Source organism: Anneissia japonica, unplaced genomic scaffold (assembly GCF_011630105.1).
Source record: "Anneissia japonica isolate Jap-2015-1 unplaced genomic scaffold, ASM1163010v1 scaffold8236_len642391_cov169, whole genome shotgun sequence".
Classification (NCBI taxonomy): Eukaryota; Metazoa; Echinodermata; class Crinoidea; order Comatulida; family Comatulidae; genus Anneissia; species Anneissia japonica.
In genome coordinates this window covers 251370-267569 of record NW_022757925.1, presented here as the reverse complement: position 1 = coordinate 267569, position 16200 = coordinate 251370, and the positions used below count along the sequence as shown (strand labels likewise).

Below are 16200 nucleotides of genomic sequence, written 5' to 3'. Positions count from 1 at the left end.
AATGTTTTTATTTTAACAACAGGTATTTGATATTGGATTCCCAACTATCACGCAAGTTGATTGTGGGTCAGCACGTTCTGAGTATGTGTTCCGATCATTGTCATCACAGGTTGAGCAACGATTCATCACAAATGACAATGTGACTGCTTTTGGATTTGTTACATTTGTGTCGTTCGTGCCATGCCCAACATATGCCTATTTGCCTGGAGAATGGAGTGATGTATGGGAATTTTCTTTTTTCCGTGTTAATTGAGTAGTTTAATTATTTTAGGCATATCATCCCAAAACCAGCATACTGTCACTAAATATTAAACTAAGTAATTAGCATAAACAGGTGGCAGTATTGTATACTTTAGCACAAAGAAGCCATAATACTTTTACTCATAACTTTGGCAATAGTCGATTGCAGTAAATGACCCATCATTTTAAAGCTTATAATTGGAGAATATAAATATATTTAAAAGTCAATTTTCATGTTGTGGTAACTGATACACGTCAATATAAATGAATGGATGAAAAAAATTATAATTTTTATCTGCAACACACTTACTTTAACTATATGCAAATTAAATTAATTAATTATATTTAATCAAATAATGACACATTACAGTAATCAGAGGCTGTAATTGTATAATATATTAGTTATCAAAACAATTACAATGTGTTATAATGATTTTGTTAGTCTTTTATTTGAGTAAATTCTATTTTTAGAAATCAGAGAGTTGAGTTCTATTATCCTTTCTGCTGACATATTACTTTATTTTGTCATCCCAGTGCTCTGCAACCTGTGGAGAGGGTGAAAGAACAAGAACTGTTATCTGCTGGTTTCTACTTGGATCATTAGCTGTAGATGAAAGTCTATGTAACGATGAAAGACCACCAACCTCTGAGGTTTGCTTTAGGGAAGCTTGTCAAAGTAAGTAATGTTTTATCCAACTGTGTGTCCATATTGGACATCTAAAGACCAACTGGAATGTACAGTTTAAATAATTGGTACAGGAATATAATGATATCCATATTAATGGTCAACATAAATAGTAATCTGTTACGCTGTTAAGTTATGGCGTAAACATTTTTAAAATATTTATTTGAATGAAACTCCCCTCTTTTTTTTTCCTTTCATTCCCCCCCCCCCAAAACCGCCTCTGGTATTCCCCTCGTTTCATGGAAAAGTGTCCCAAAGGAGGTGACTACTGCCATACTTTAATCATCCAATTTATTACTCATTGTTGTTTAAAGGTTGTGATGCTATGATCACCAGTGAAGAATTGTTCACAAATAGAGCTGAAGGCGAGGATACTTACGATAAAAACCAAGATTGCATATACACTGTAGTTGCGCCTGATGATATGTGTGTAACCCTTGTTGTATTTTCTTACACGTTTGAACAACCCACTGATGGTGTTTGTGTCGCAGACTACTTTATTGTGAGTTGATAAAACTTATAGACTTATAAGACAGGTCTTATTGACTGTGGCATGCCATTCCAACTTTATTCTTCTACTAGAATATGAGCTACCCCCCCCCCCCTTGTTGGGGAGAAAACACTTCGTCGGGAGAAGAAAATTTTATTTATATTTTTTACATATTAATAGACTCTAAAATAAAACTTTGAAACCCCTAAATAGTCAAGGCCCCCCTCCCCCATCGTCTCCCTTCGGGACCTGTACTAATTATTCATTTTATAATATATTGTGACAGAACTACGATTTTGGGATGGCATACCTTATTAATATAAAAAAAAGTGCAATTTAAACGTCTATGAAGAGCTGTGAGTAATTGTCTTGCTTGCCTGTATATTGAAGTGGTGGCCAACATAGTGACATGATTAATCGTGTTGCTATCTGATTTATATGGTGTCCAACATATTGGTTCAATTCAGAGAGTGGTAATGGTAACTATTTTTTTTTTTTTTAAACAAAATTAAAGGTTTTGTAAACTATAACAAAATTATAGAGAAATTGCAATTTCTTTTTATTTTATTGTCTTATCTGTAACTCATTCACAGCTTACCGATACTTCCGACTTGAGTTTGAATCAGACATTATGTGGAAGTGCAGGTGGAACTATAGTAAATTTCCCAACTGCTAGTAATACAGCAATTGTCACCTTCCATTCTGATGATGAAAACGAATATGCAGGTTTCAGCATCATTGCCGACTTCCATGAATGCCCAGTTTACATCTATCGTACAACAGCTTTTGGAGATGTAAGTATTATATTATGCATATTTGTGTATTAGAACATTTGGAAATGTTTTGTTTTCCCTTCAAGATTATTAAATAATATAGTAGAAAAAAATAACTGAATTGGTTGTAGTTGATTGACTAGGAAAAATGGGCGGAATGATGAGACCTCTGAATAGTGGGGACTGGCTGAATGGTGGGGACTGGCTGAACGGTGGGGACTGGCTGAACGGTGGGGACTGGCTTAAGTTGTGCAACCATTAGAGAAACTGGGAGAAATAGCCTGCGTAGTTGATGTCAAATCCGTGATGGGATTCAAAAGTAAAAGGGAATGTGATGAGCTACTGGATCTGATAACACTACTGTAGACCACAACAAAACAGATATACAGGAAATTACGATCATAAAGAAATTTAGTTGCCTTTCTCAAACCATGCTCAAGCATGGCACCTCAGTCAGGGAAATGGTATATCACATCCCTGCTTTAAAGTAATAAACATTACAATACAGATGACAGTATCAAAAAGAGTGGATATCAATTAAAATATATGGCGATTGGATCATAACCGAATGTAGCGCTCTGAACCGGCTTCTGTCACGGTTTCCTATGGGTGTTACAATTTGCTATCAAACTGTGGTCTTCAGAACAAGGACTGTATTCACACATGTGTGCACAAACACGAACAAAGCACCTCTCCGATTCTGGATCGCACTATAATGCTTTTAATTATATGTCACACTTCCCAAGTTTAGGTTCAATCTCCAGTTCTACTTAGCATTAACATTCTGTTAAACACCCTATGATAACTTTATATAATTATGTTAATATCTTATTCATGCCGTAATAAATACAATGATGTTAATGAATTGAATATGATTAACATACTGTCTCCAATGGTTTCGCATAATCCCCAGTCTTCTAGCTCTCCTCGGACCTACCTCCTACATAACATGTGTTGCCAACTGCATACCCAATCATTTTCCAAGGGAAAATTGACTAATAGATTTAATTGACATGTGACAGTGGAATAGAACTATCATTGTTTAGCACATATGCATATCAGTTACCTCTAGTTTAACCAACTATGCTATGCTCTACCATTACCAACATTTAGTTAGAAAGTGATATCATTATGATGTTAATTATCATATGTACATCATCAATACTATATTCTATGTCCATTCACTTACCAGCATCCACTGTTTAAATTTCTTCTATTGAGTTAGTACAGAAACTGTTATTATTTTTCTGATGTCATCATTGTTAGATATATTTTGGATCCAGGTTTTTTTTTTACCTTTTCAATAATTATAGAACACTCAGTTACTATGGAATTCAGGTTATGATATGGATAAATTATAATTCTGTATAGTATTATTTTTTAACCTATTACTTTGATCGTTGTTCCTTTATTTTATTATAGTGTGATAGAACATGCGGGAATGGAATAAAGACAAGAAGCATTTACTGTGTAAGGGTTTCAACAGGCGAGACTGTAGGCAACTCTAACTGCGAAGGTACACAAGCACCACCCCTAACACAGTCCTGTAACCTTGGAGATTGTCCAGAGTGTGACGAAATGTTTATGACTGAAGGGATTTTATCAATGGCAAATTATGAACCCAATCTTAACTGTCGTGCTGAGATCGTTGTTGCAGAGGGTCAGTGTGTTCAACTTACTGAAATAATCTTTGGGTTACCAGACCCTGTTGATGGTGAATGTACAGACAGTCTTGAGGTGTGTAATCAATTTGTCAGGTTTTGTAATATATTATTATCCTTATATTTGTTATTGCAGTACAGTATTTTTGGAATTTCTTTTTTATTTTTTACAGAGTATTTATATTTCATGTTTTGATTTTTATAGAAAAAGCAGTAATTTATTTATGTATTATTTATTACATGATACAGTATTCTAGATTATTTAGGCCATGTTTCCTCAGCACTAATAATGGTGCTTCATTGTACTTATTATGGGGCTATGAAGGGATTGAGAAAACAAAAAAGATTTCTAGGTGTTTTTTTGACGTACAGTAAACAATAGGGACATACCTAGGCCCAGTAGCTGAATGCACCATCAACGTTTTTTCCCTAAAGTTAAAGGTTATTTTTTCGCATTCTGTGTTTTTTCCAATAGATCATCTGATTCGCATCCCATAATTTATCGGATACTTTAGGCCCTGTTTTCCCAGAAGATAAATAACAAATGGCTGCTTTCCAATAATTTATCGGGTAGTAAGTGCTGCAGAAACAGGGACTTAAAGTTTGATTTAAGGTCATTTTTTTCAAATTCAATTTGTGCAAAAATGCATCCATCAATGGTCCCCGGTTTCATTCCCATCGCTGCTCTCCTTGTTTTTCAGCTGCTACTACTTTGTATTTGCCATGCCATGTCAGGAATAGCTGGTTATAATTGACAGATAAACTGTTGACGTTAAAGTGCTAATAATACTGAAATAGGGTGATGTGACTGGTGCTTTATAATTGATTTTAACGTAACTTGTTGTCTAGTTCGTGAATACTTACCTGGATAACCGACTAATTGCCATTGTTCCCAAAACGGAACACCCCTTCGAAAAATGGAACAGTCCGACCCAAGGCGCAACAAACGTCCTCATTCCCTTTTCGACATTGTTCGAGGTCGGATCGTCTAGCCTTCGGAAAACTAGCAGGACTTTTCAAGCACAATTCTGTTCTCCTTGGATTTATTGGTGCTTTATAATTGATTTTAGCGTAACTTGTTATTTAACTTAATTTACGTAATAACAGGCTGAGGGCTGAAATGCAAGTTTCAAAAGTGCACCGCCTTTTACTTGAGGCATTTAAGCTGTTGGTCCTGTGTGCAATATGGCCCATGTGCATGTTAAAATGTAGTACACACTTCAGAAAAGAGTAGGGGATTCTATTCCAGTTTTTCCTTGGTATTTACACAATCCAGTGGTAGGTAGCTTGTGTTACACTAATACAGAATGTTTTTTAAACATTACTATCAAAATGTTTTATTGTTACAAATTAATCAGTGATAATTAAAGTTATTATTGTCATTGTCACTACAGGTATTTGATGTTGGAAATGATGCCCCAGGAATTGAAGTCTGTGGTGACGACTTTACTGGATTTACCTCGCGCTCAAACAGAGTTGATGTGCGATTTGTCTCCAATAATGATTCAGAATCAGGACTCTATACTATTTTAATTGCAACCATTGATTGTCCAACTTATGGTTTTGTACCCGGACAGTACGACGATGTAAGATATTTTTGGGGTTTTTTTTCATTGCTTTCTTAAAATATAGTTTTGTATTAGTAGTAGTAGTTGAATACAGTAGAAACCCTATTAAGGGGCCACCTGTTGGACAAAAAAGTGTCCTCCTAATAGGGGTGTCCTCTTAATAGGGGTGCCCTGAGTAGTTGTTGGCCACGTAATGTTAAAAGAATGCTTTCCTCCATTTCATGGCCAAAATAGCATCCCCTTAATATGGGCATTCTCTCGATAGGGGGGGGGTCCCCTTAATATGGTCATCCCCTTAAAAGGTAAGTCCCAAAGGAGAAGGTCTATTGTATTTGTTATAGTTTAGTTAGTTATGGCAAATTTATGTTTAGCTGGTTCAAGAGGAATCCATAAAGTAAGTAAAAGTAAAGAATATTATTAGTAGTTAAATAATTAGAATAATGTTGTATTAGTAGGTCAACTCTTTGATATTAAATTGGATGGTTTAATATTAAATAGATATACTGTAATCCTTTGATAAATAGGATAGTGCTCCGGTTGATAATAGGTGCCTCGCAGGCCAAATTTGGCAATTTAATCTGGCCCGTGAGAAAAAAATGAAACAAAGTAAAACTAATAATTATTAAATTAATATTTTTTCCATAAAATAAAGCAACACTTTAACAATAACAACATTTAGTGAAACACAGCTTGGGGATGTGTGAAGGTAAAGCTTGCTGGACACTTTCTGTGGTTCTGCTATACTTCAAACTAAACACTGCACCTTTAAGTTGGGGTAAACTCACTCAGATCTAGAATTAAGTCTGTTTCCCAGCAACTATTGACAAATACCCAAGGATTAACAGAATATGGAAAAACCTTGTCATGGACTGTGTTAAACAACTGTTTTGAATAAAAATGCGGCACTTTACCACTCCTCTTGCTATTTAGAATGAAACAGCATGTTCCCACTAAACTCTGAGTTTGCAGTGAATAGAATAAGAGGGTTTTATAATATATATATAAAATTTGTAACATACTTCAATCTATGTTTAATTTGTTGATTTTATTCACTGTTGTAGTGTACAAGATCTTGTGGAGGTGGAACCCAGACAAGAACAGTTGAGTGTCAAGAACTTGAAACTGAGATGGTTGTTGATGATTCTCTGTGTACTGATGCTAAACCTGAGGAAAGCCAAGACTGTAACGAATTTGATTGCCCACGTAAGTGTCAATTCACATTAAGGTTGCTGCTTTACTAGTGGCAAACCGTTGTAGAGACATTTTCACACAGCATCATCCGAGGTATATATTAGGCCTATCTAGCCCCATTTTAAAGAGTCAAGGAATGAATTTAGATCTAGGCCTCCTGTAATAAGGAGGCCGATGCTTAGGTCGTAGCTTATGGCCCTGTCACATAGTAAAGAATAGACCTTACGTATGCCGAGCGTTCTCCTGATACGCTAAAATACGCTAAATTTTTTTAGCAAAAAAATAAAATTTTTGCGTGAAAGACGAACGCCCAACGAATGAGAAACGAATGCTCATCGTACAACTAGCGTCCATTTAACGGATGACAGTGCGTTCACCCAACGAATGCCCAGCGAATGTCACACGTATGCCTAACGTATTGACGTCTTGTAAACGTTGATGTAGGTCGGTATACGCTGAGTGTTCGCTGGCCATTCGTTACTCATTAGTTAGACAAACGCTATGAATACGTTATGCATTTGCTATGGCAACGTTTCAGATGGGATTGAACGTGTTTGGACGAACAACAGACAAACGGAAAACGTAAACCCAACGTGCACCTAACGTGCGAAATGTTCAAACAACGAATGCTCACCGTATACATAGTGTATATAGCAGAACGTTGTCATACGTTCAAAATTTTGAACATGTCCAAAAATTAAAATCGACCTCAGCGTACCCCAACGAACAGCTAACGAATACAACGTATGCCAAACGTATTACAAACGTGTCACGAACAAATGTCAACTTACGCGAACGTAAACCTATATTTTGATAAACGTCGGCATACGTTGGCTCTATACGCTACAGTGTGACAGGGGCTTTAAGGAAAGTGATTACTGTATTCTCTCAAAAGCAGAAGATATTTTAATTTTTTGACGAATGTTGTTTTTAAAACACAATCAAATAAATTTTTACCATTGTACTACATACCATTTGAACTATGCACAACTAAATGCACATACATGCTCAGGATGCATTTTGCACTATAGCAACTAATAACTACTACAAAAGATTGATTATAAATATATTTACAAAACTAACCTTAAAAGACAGTGATTGATTTATAAAGCAATTTATTATAGTGCCCATCTATACACTCAGGAAATTATAATACTTGAACACACACGACAATACATTCAATGCCATACGTCCTACCAGGTACCCATTTATACTCCTGGGTGGAGAGAGGCAAACAAAATTAAAGTGCCTTGCCCAAGGACACAAGCAATGCGACAAGTGTTGGTCTCGAACTCCCGATCTAACAATCCACACGCACCTACTTAGATTTTATTAGCGCATTTATAAAATTCCTCCTGACCTTGCAGGTCCTCTAGAATTTCATGCATTAATATAACCTTTATATATTAATTTCCACTAGTATATGATATAACTAATTACTTTAGTTATTTCTGACACACTGAAATCAATTCAAGTTGGCATAGCTGTGAACACAGTGGCACAATTCATTGTAAACATACAGTATTCTTCCTACCTAGATTTATAACTTTTATGCAATTGGTAGGCTAGACTGTACCAGGGCATACCAAAGTTTCCAGAAATTCAAAAATATAGGAATCATTAAATGTTTGTGTAGTGTATGTATATATCCATGCATGTATATGTCAGAAGCATGATGACTTCTACAATGTTAAGACTTTTTATTTTTTATGAATGTTAGCTTGCGGTGATGTGGTTGATACTGTAAATATGAGGTTTTATGATCCAGCTGGAAGCAATGCAGACTATGAAAACCTACAGGATTGCACTTACACTATTATTAGTGACACCGGTACTTGTCCTGTCTTATTCTTCTCAACCTTTGAATTGCAAGAGCCAGATAGTAATGGCAATTGTCTTGATTATGTTCAGGTAATCAGCTACGTTTTTTCCTAAAGATTTCTTTTATGTATCTTTGTAACACAATGAAAATGTATAGATTGATCTAAACTTTATCTTGGCAAATATATTTATTTTGTAGTAAAGCTGAATTTCAAATGAATTAAAATAACATGTTTTTTAATTGAAGAGTGGGTGCATTTGATTTTTATTAATTATGGAAAAGTGTGGAATTATGGAAAATGTGGCCAACTCTGGCAAAAACTTACATTTGTCAGCATTTCAAGCTTTGAATTAGTTAGAAAATGTTTTAGCATTGGCATCTCAACCAATTGCACATTGTAGTTACGAAAACAGATCTAACTGAAAAGTATAGTAAATTTATTTTTAAAATACACACTTCGATATTATACTACTGAATTGAAGAATCTTTAGTTATTTTCTGAAAACATACTAAGAATATGCAATTATTTAATTAGATATTCAATAGAATACTCAACTAATTCTTATCGAATAAACACTTTAAATACTGAATTTTTTTATGTTACCAACCAGTGTAGGCTTTCGAAATAGTCAGTCACAAATTGTAAAGCATCAACTTAATCATAATAATAATATTTGTGAACTTTTATGGTTACAATTGCAATAAATTTAGGTGATAAATTATTCTAATGATTTGCCTAATATATTTATAGAAAGCTACTATTTAAATACCATTAATTTGATTTATTTTAAGTTATAATTCATTTGAAAATACTATGTTCCTTTCTTCTAATTACTATTTTTTTTAAATACTGTATTTCCTTTTTTCCTTATTACCATACTTTTCCTTTTCCATATCCTAAAATTTTAGTGTCATTTAAAAAAATGGTTACTCATGCACAAAATGTAAAACATCAGCATTCTTATTTTGTAGATTAACCAACCAGGGTTTGACAACACATTTTACCAGTTCTGCGGCAGCCAACCCAACCTATACTTCCCTACTTCCAGCCAAGAAGTTACATTGACCTTTTACAGTGACGAATCCATCGTAGCTGAAGGCTTCGAGGCCTTGAATATTTTTTCGCCTTGCCCAAATTTTGCATATGCTATTGGTGATTTTGGACCGGTAAGGAACTTTCGTTGATGAACTTTGTTTGATACTATTTATAACATTTTGTTCCTATATATTTGAGCACTGTATTATTATATATATATTTGATTTGTACATTATTTGTGGTCCCAATGCTAAGCAGCAATTTGATTTGAATATCATTTAAAAAGAATTGCTCCACTATGTGTGAGCCCTCAAATTGTATGAAGGGAAAGAAACTAGTGGTCTTAGATCCGTAATGATATATAGTACAGGCCTTCATGGCCTAAATGGTATTTTTCTCACTGAGATAGCGAGATTTTATGTTCGATTCCCACCAGAGACCTTTTTCATACAACTATAATAGAGAACTTTCGTTGATGAACTATGATTAATACAATTTATAACTTCATGTTCCTATAACTCCCCCCCCCGTTTTCACGGGGGTGGGGGGTTGCCGTATTCGTGAAAGCTCTTAAAAACCGAAAGGCTTAAGTAAGTCGAGCAGGCCTAGGCCCAAGGCTAGCTGACGCGATTTTTTTTGGCTAGGCCCAGGTAGGCCTAGGTCAGGCCCAGGTAGGCCTAGGCCAGAATTTGAGGAATGCAACAAAACAGATGAAGATGAGACTTACTGTAGGCCTAATTAAATTCAATAGTTGACATGTTTTGTTTTAGATTAAAAAATAATAATGAACAAATCCCAGCGACAAAGCGTCGATCCGACTGTACCCAGCCGCATCCATTGTTTGCCGTAATTTCACATGTTTGACGATTACCACGATGAATGTGTATGTCATTGATTCATGTGCACTCATTTATTTATTTTTTGTACATTTACACACATTATATATCAATTATAATTAAAAGTGAAAAACTTAAAATACAAAATGAAAAGAAAGTAAAGAAATAAAACATAAATCAGGTTTCGTAAATTTTTAATAATCTTCCTGCCCCGGACCGTGATCTCATAATAAAACACTTGAATGGTCACGATTTCAACTTTAACCTTTGAATGTGTACAGAGCAACCGTGTCATGCCGGCCCACGATGTTCGCTATGACTCAACTGGGCCTAGGCTGTTAAGTTAGCGATGAATAGCAGGGCAGTGCAGTATTTTGTTACAATTAACGTAACCACGGAAACATTTATTGTTTTCTTATTGTCTTTATCTATCAATTTAGCTTGTCTATTGTGTTTGGGTAAACTAATTATTTTGTTACAATTTGTAAACTGTTGAAATAATAGTGGTGGTCGGGAGCCTGTAAATCCTGGTCGGAAATGTTGAGTGCTGGACGGGCCCGTCCACCGCCGACCAGCGTGGTGACATCCCTGAGTACAGGCCTTCATGGCCTAAATGGTATTTTTCTCACTGAGATAGCGAGATTTTATGTTCGATTCCCACCAGAGACCTTTTTCATACAACTATAATAGAGAACTTTCGTTGATGAACTATGATTAATACAATTTATAACTTCATGTTCCTATATATTTGAGCACTGTATTATTATCTATTTGATTATTTGTACATAAAATTTTTGTCAAGTTAATCCAGGCACTGAAAATAGCCATTATATTCTTCAGACATTTTTTTAACTAAATGCCTAAATTCAGTTAAACCAGTTATTTTGTATCATATTGATAAATCTTTCATATATCAAAATAAAATTTTTCTTTATAAATGAAATTTTCTGGACTAGGATTTAATTTAACTACTAATCATTTGTTATAGACCTTTTAATTGATATATTATGTTTGGTTCTCACTTGACATTTATTGCTTATTAAATGTAAAATTCAATATTAATGAAAATTCATCTCTGTTGGTAGGCTCTCAAAGTCTTAAAATTAAGTAAATTGAATCCAGTTGAAACTAACACCATTGATATCATTGACATTATTGTTCCCTTTTTTGTGTGTGTAGTGTTCTGTTACATGTGGTGAGGGCTTCCAAGTTAGACAACTCCTGTGCATTGATGTATCTGACAACAGTGAAGTTGATATGTCTGAGTGTGAAGGATTAGATAATCTCCCAGTCCAGGTCAATGAAACGTGTACTTTGGAAGTATGCCCAGGTAAGAAAAGTAAATTTATTTACATGGCTAGTACATTAAATCCATTTAAAAAATAATAGATGGTATATACTGTCTCTTATACACATCTAGATGTGTATAAGAGACAGCTGTAGGCCTAATTAAATTCAATAGTTGACATGCTTTGTTTTAGATTAAAAAATAATAATGAACAAATTCCGGCGATAAAGCGTCGATCCGACTGTGCTTTTCCTTTGTTGGATCGATTGTAACTCCTGATTGTAGCCTGTCTCTTATACACATCTAGATGTGTATAAGAGACAGGCGTTAACACGTATATATATATATATATATATATATATATATATACACATATATTTTATTAAACATATATAATTATATATATATATATATATATATACATTAAAAGGCAAATGGAATAAACCCAGAAAACAACGTGTATGTAAATAGTGATATATAATTTAAAAGTAACAGAAGAGGAAAATCTGGTCAGAAAGAAAAAAAGAAACCCTGCCTCCACCGGGACTCGAACTCGGACCTTTCGCTTACTAGAAAAGCGTAAATGTCTTACTAACTCGACCACAGAGGCCTTGTTGGTTAGGTTGAGTCCAGTAGACACAAAGATCCCTTTTATTATTCTAAATGTTGAGTAACTACCAATAACACTCACTATTGGTGCAATCAGGAACAATCAGAGATCTGATATATTAATATTAATAATAATAATAATAATAAGGTAAGAACTTATATAGCGCCATTTAAAAAACCAAAGTAATTATCAGTGGCGCTTCATGTTATTGTTGGAATAAGTGCGTTTTGAGTGATTTTTTAAAAAAAAGCAATTGATGTTGATTATTATTATTATTATTAGAGATTGCATGTTCGATTCCACCATTAAATTTTCAACCAAGAGTATTTATTGTTGTTATAACCAGGTTGTGATTCTACTAAGATAATAACTGAACCTGGCAACTTCGAGTTTCGATTTGAAGATAATAATGAATGTGAAACAAACCTGACTGCTACTGATGACCAGTGCCTGGTGGTGTTCATCAATAATTTTAATTTACCGGCTGACTGTGAAGAGAATTACATAGAGGTATAAATACCCTTAGTATATTATTCATATACATATATACCGTAAAACACATTACACATTAGTTCCCCCTCCTCCAATAGTAACCATCCCCAGAGGTTAATCTATAATAATCAAAACTCTAATAGTAACCCATGGGTTTACTATTAGAGCTATCAAAATTATAGACAAAATAACATTCAAATCAACATTTTTGTCACTCTAAAATAGGCATTCTCATCAATGTGATTGCACCATTGATGATCCTTTCCTTGAATTTACTCCTTGGTAATTTTCCTTGTTGCGCTAAGGCATTGTCCAATTTTAATTCAAATTAAGGATACTTTAATATAACTTTTGATAGTTATCAACAAATATTTTTTCGATTTTCATTCAGCAACATGTACCTACAAAACAACCAGGAACCACGAGTCCTTGTTTGTGAATTCTTTTCCCAATTACTTCCCCTTTTATAAACTTATCTGATAGATTTAAAAATCCAGCAAGAATTATTGACAATTCAATTGGGACATGTCCAACTATGAATGCCTCTTCATGATTTGTTAGATTCAAATAAAATAAAAATTTAAAAATGGCTGAGTTGTTGAATTTGATTTACACATTGCAAAGGTTCATTACAATTTGGTAAGAATATTATCCACATTTTGGTAGCAATTATCTACACTGTGGTACAACCTATCAATCACAATACAAATGAACCATAAGAACTTACAGGGACAAGTTCACATGTAGCAGTAGATGATGGTACATCGCCTTGACATTTAGAGTTATCAACAAACACTCCAGTTCCCAAATTCTGACATTCACAGGAAAAGCCAATTATATTATCCTTATTTTAGTATTAATATTTTTCTTTAGTATTGTTTATGAGTATATCTATTCTGTTACTAAGCACTTTGTTTTTGATATTAGTAATATTTTTCACTGTAATCTACATACCTTTTATAGATCTTCTATTGCTTTATCATGAAAATATTTTCCTTTATAAATATTTTATTTTATATATTATATTTATACATACAACTAATAACATTATGAATTATGTATTAATGCTCTTATTAATATTTTATTATTCTTGTAGTATTATGATGCAAATGCTCCTTGGTTGAATGGCAAGATATGTAGTGATTCTGTCAGTCCCATAACTTTTGTCTCACAAACCAGTACTGTAATCCTTGAAGCTGTGTCCGATGGCAGTGCCTCTGCTTCTGATGGATTTGATTACATTTTATCCCCCAACGATTGCCCAACTTATGGTTTTGTGGTTTCTGAACAGTCTACTGTAAGTCAACAACATTTATTATAGCATAGTATACTGTAAGTTCACCATTTGAAAGAAAACGTTGTCTTGTTGCGCATCAAAAACTCTTTCATAACAATAATTAAAACAAAGTTCACATAAAATGCCTATAAACTAATCAATATGCAGGGTTCGAAATAACGCTGGTCCACCGGCCAATGGCTAGTAAAATGCATGGCGGACCTGTTAATTATCCCAATAACAAGTCCGCGTGACCAGTTAAAATGTCAATGAAAGTCTGACGAAATACCTAAAGTTTTAATCATTCACCTCTTAACGATGTCTTTACAAAATATTTCACACAGATAATGTCAACAAGATCGCTATTTTCTGTTTATTGTCATGTTAATGTCCGCTACGAACAGCCTCGGTCTCAGTCATTCAAGGCGAATCGATGAACATCACGCACTAGCCTAGATCATAGAGAGGAATCCATGGCTAGGCTAGACGTACAGAGGGAAATCACCTTCTCCGCATGTATAGCGACAAGGAGAAGTTGATTTCCGTCTGCGTGAGCACTGTGAAGTTAAAACATCCATGTCATGTATCCATCCCACAATGCACCGTGGGACAAAAAGTTAATTAACAACGCAACGATTTCCAGACGAAATGAACCGTTCGTACAGTCCCAATAGCATTACCATAGAGATTATCTATTAATTAAAACGACACGCCAGTAAAATGTTAGATAAAGCAGGGAGTTGGATAAAGTCAAAGTTACACCTTCCATTGTTTTAATAAAGTGCATTCTCGCCTATATGAATACTTAAAAATCGACTGTAATCAACCTGAAATGAAAAAGGAACGGCTCTTTTTCAGTAGACGTTTAATTCGGATTTGGTATGTCATTAGATTCATATATCAGTCTACATGTAAATTACACTCACTCACATTACACTCACATTCCCCAAAAACATTGCTAATTACGGAGGGAATTTGCAGAGAATTAAATTTTAATTTGTTAGATTTATTTTTAGATTTTACTTTAAAATAAAACAAAACCACGAGGGTTTCTTATTCATTTTAATAAATTTGTTTAATTAAAAATTTATCGGTTTAAACTAAGCTTGTTCCTGTCAGCAAGCTGTCACACACTATGAAACTTTGGGCGATCTGACGTCACCACAGCCAAGCACATGGGATTTTTGCCCAGCAACATGACCCCACGAAAAAAATAAACCAATTAGCGGGCAGAGTTTAGGAGGCGCGACCTGATATTTACAACAAGTCGCATCGTCGTGACCACGAAGAATGTGTTGTGTTTACAGTTTAGAAAAAAATGTCAGACCGAAAATGCACGTAAAAAAAATATAAAAGCATTCATTTTATTGGTACAGTAATACAATTTGCTGTGCACTACAGCTAAACAACAGGTACTGTACATATTATATATTAAATGTTAACTTTTTTCGTAGGCTAGTCATACCGAATTCACTGGGCTAGCCTATGCTGCTAAGCCTATTTTTAGCGTCTAGGCCCTAACTGGCCTGCCTTATTCGGAAAGGATTCAATAGAAATGTTCCACAAACCGATCTTTCCGGAAAACCGAACATCGTAGCGAACATCGTATTGTAAGAGTGCACAGCGCTAATGCACTTTAGTACTGTAACACTTCTATCTTCAAAAATAGTATATTTACCTACTGTGCACTACTAACAATATCTTACAATGATTTTTCATCCAGTTCTGCCACTAACAACGCCAGATTTTAGCATTTTATTACTAGAACCACGGCTTTCAATGCCTAAACTATAGTTCCATCCTTCGTCTCCGTGTTCAGCGAAAATATGATGGCGAATTGGTGATCGAGCCTAATTCTGTTGCCAGAATTCAAACTATGTGTGTTGGTGTTGCCAGAATTAGTAAATCAAGATCAAGCGTCAAGCGTCAGATTCTGAACTTATCTGTAGAGCGATGAGAAGTTCTATGTCCCGTGAGAGAAGGGAAATGGAAAACAGCACAAACATGCATACATTATTTAATGAAATAAATAAATAAATATATGAAGGTCCTAAATGCAATGTCCTGTAATAATGACCATGATTGAAAATTGATCGGATTGATTGATTGATTGATTAAGTGAATGAGTGGTTGTTTAGGTACGTGGATGGGTGAGTGACTGATTGCTTGATTAATTGATTGATTGATTTAATAAAAATAATAATAATAATAATAATAATAATAATAATAATA

At 34.4% G+C, this 16200-nt stretch overlaps 1 protein-coding gene across 1 annotated transcript in view; it reads left to right on the top strand.

Moving 5' to 3' along the window:
- LOC117124937 overlaps window positions 1-16200 on the top strand; it is a 72829-nt gene that overhangs the window by 30611 nt on the left and 26018 nt on the right. The window contains exons 29-40 of the mRNA XM_033271275.1: window positions 23-220; window positions 775-916; window positions 1240-1427; window positions 2009-2209; window positions 3611-3925; window positions 5244-5435; window positions 6479-6620; window positions 8329-8519; window positions 9403-9597; window positions 11482-11632; window positions 12547-12710; window positions 13789-13989. Of these exons, the coding sequence (XP_033127166.1) occupies window positions 23-220; window positions 775-916; window positions 1240-1427; window positions 2009-2209; window positions 3611-3925; window positions 5244-5435; window positions 6479-6620; window positions 8329-8519; window positions 9403-9597; window positions 11482-11632; window positions 12547-12710; window positions 13789-13989 (2280 nt within the window). The remainder of the gene's footprint in view (window positions 1-22; window positions 221-774; window positions 917-1239; window positions 1428-2008; window positions 2210-3610; window positions 3926-5243; window positions 5436-6478; window positions 6621-8328; window positions 8520-9402; window positions 9598-11481; window positions 11633-12546; window positions 12711-13788; window positions 13990-16200) is intronic.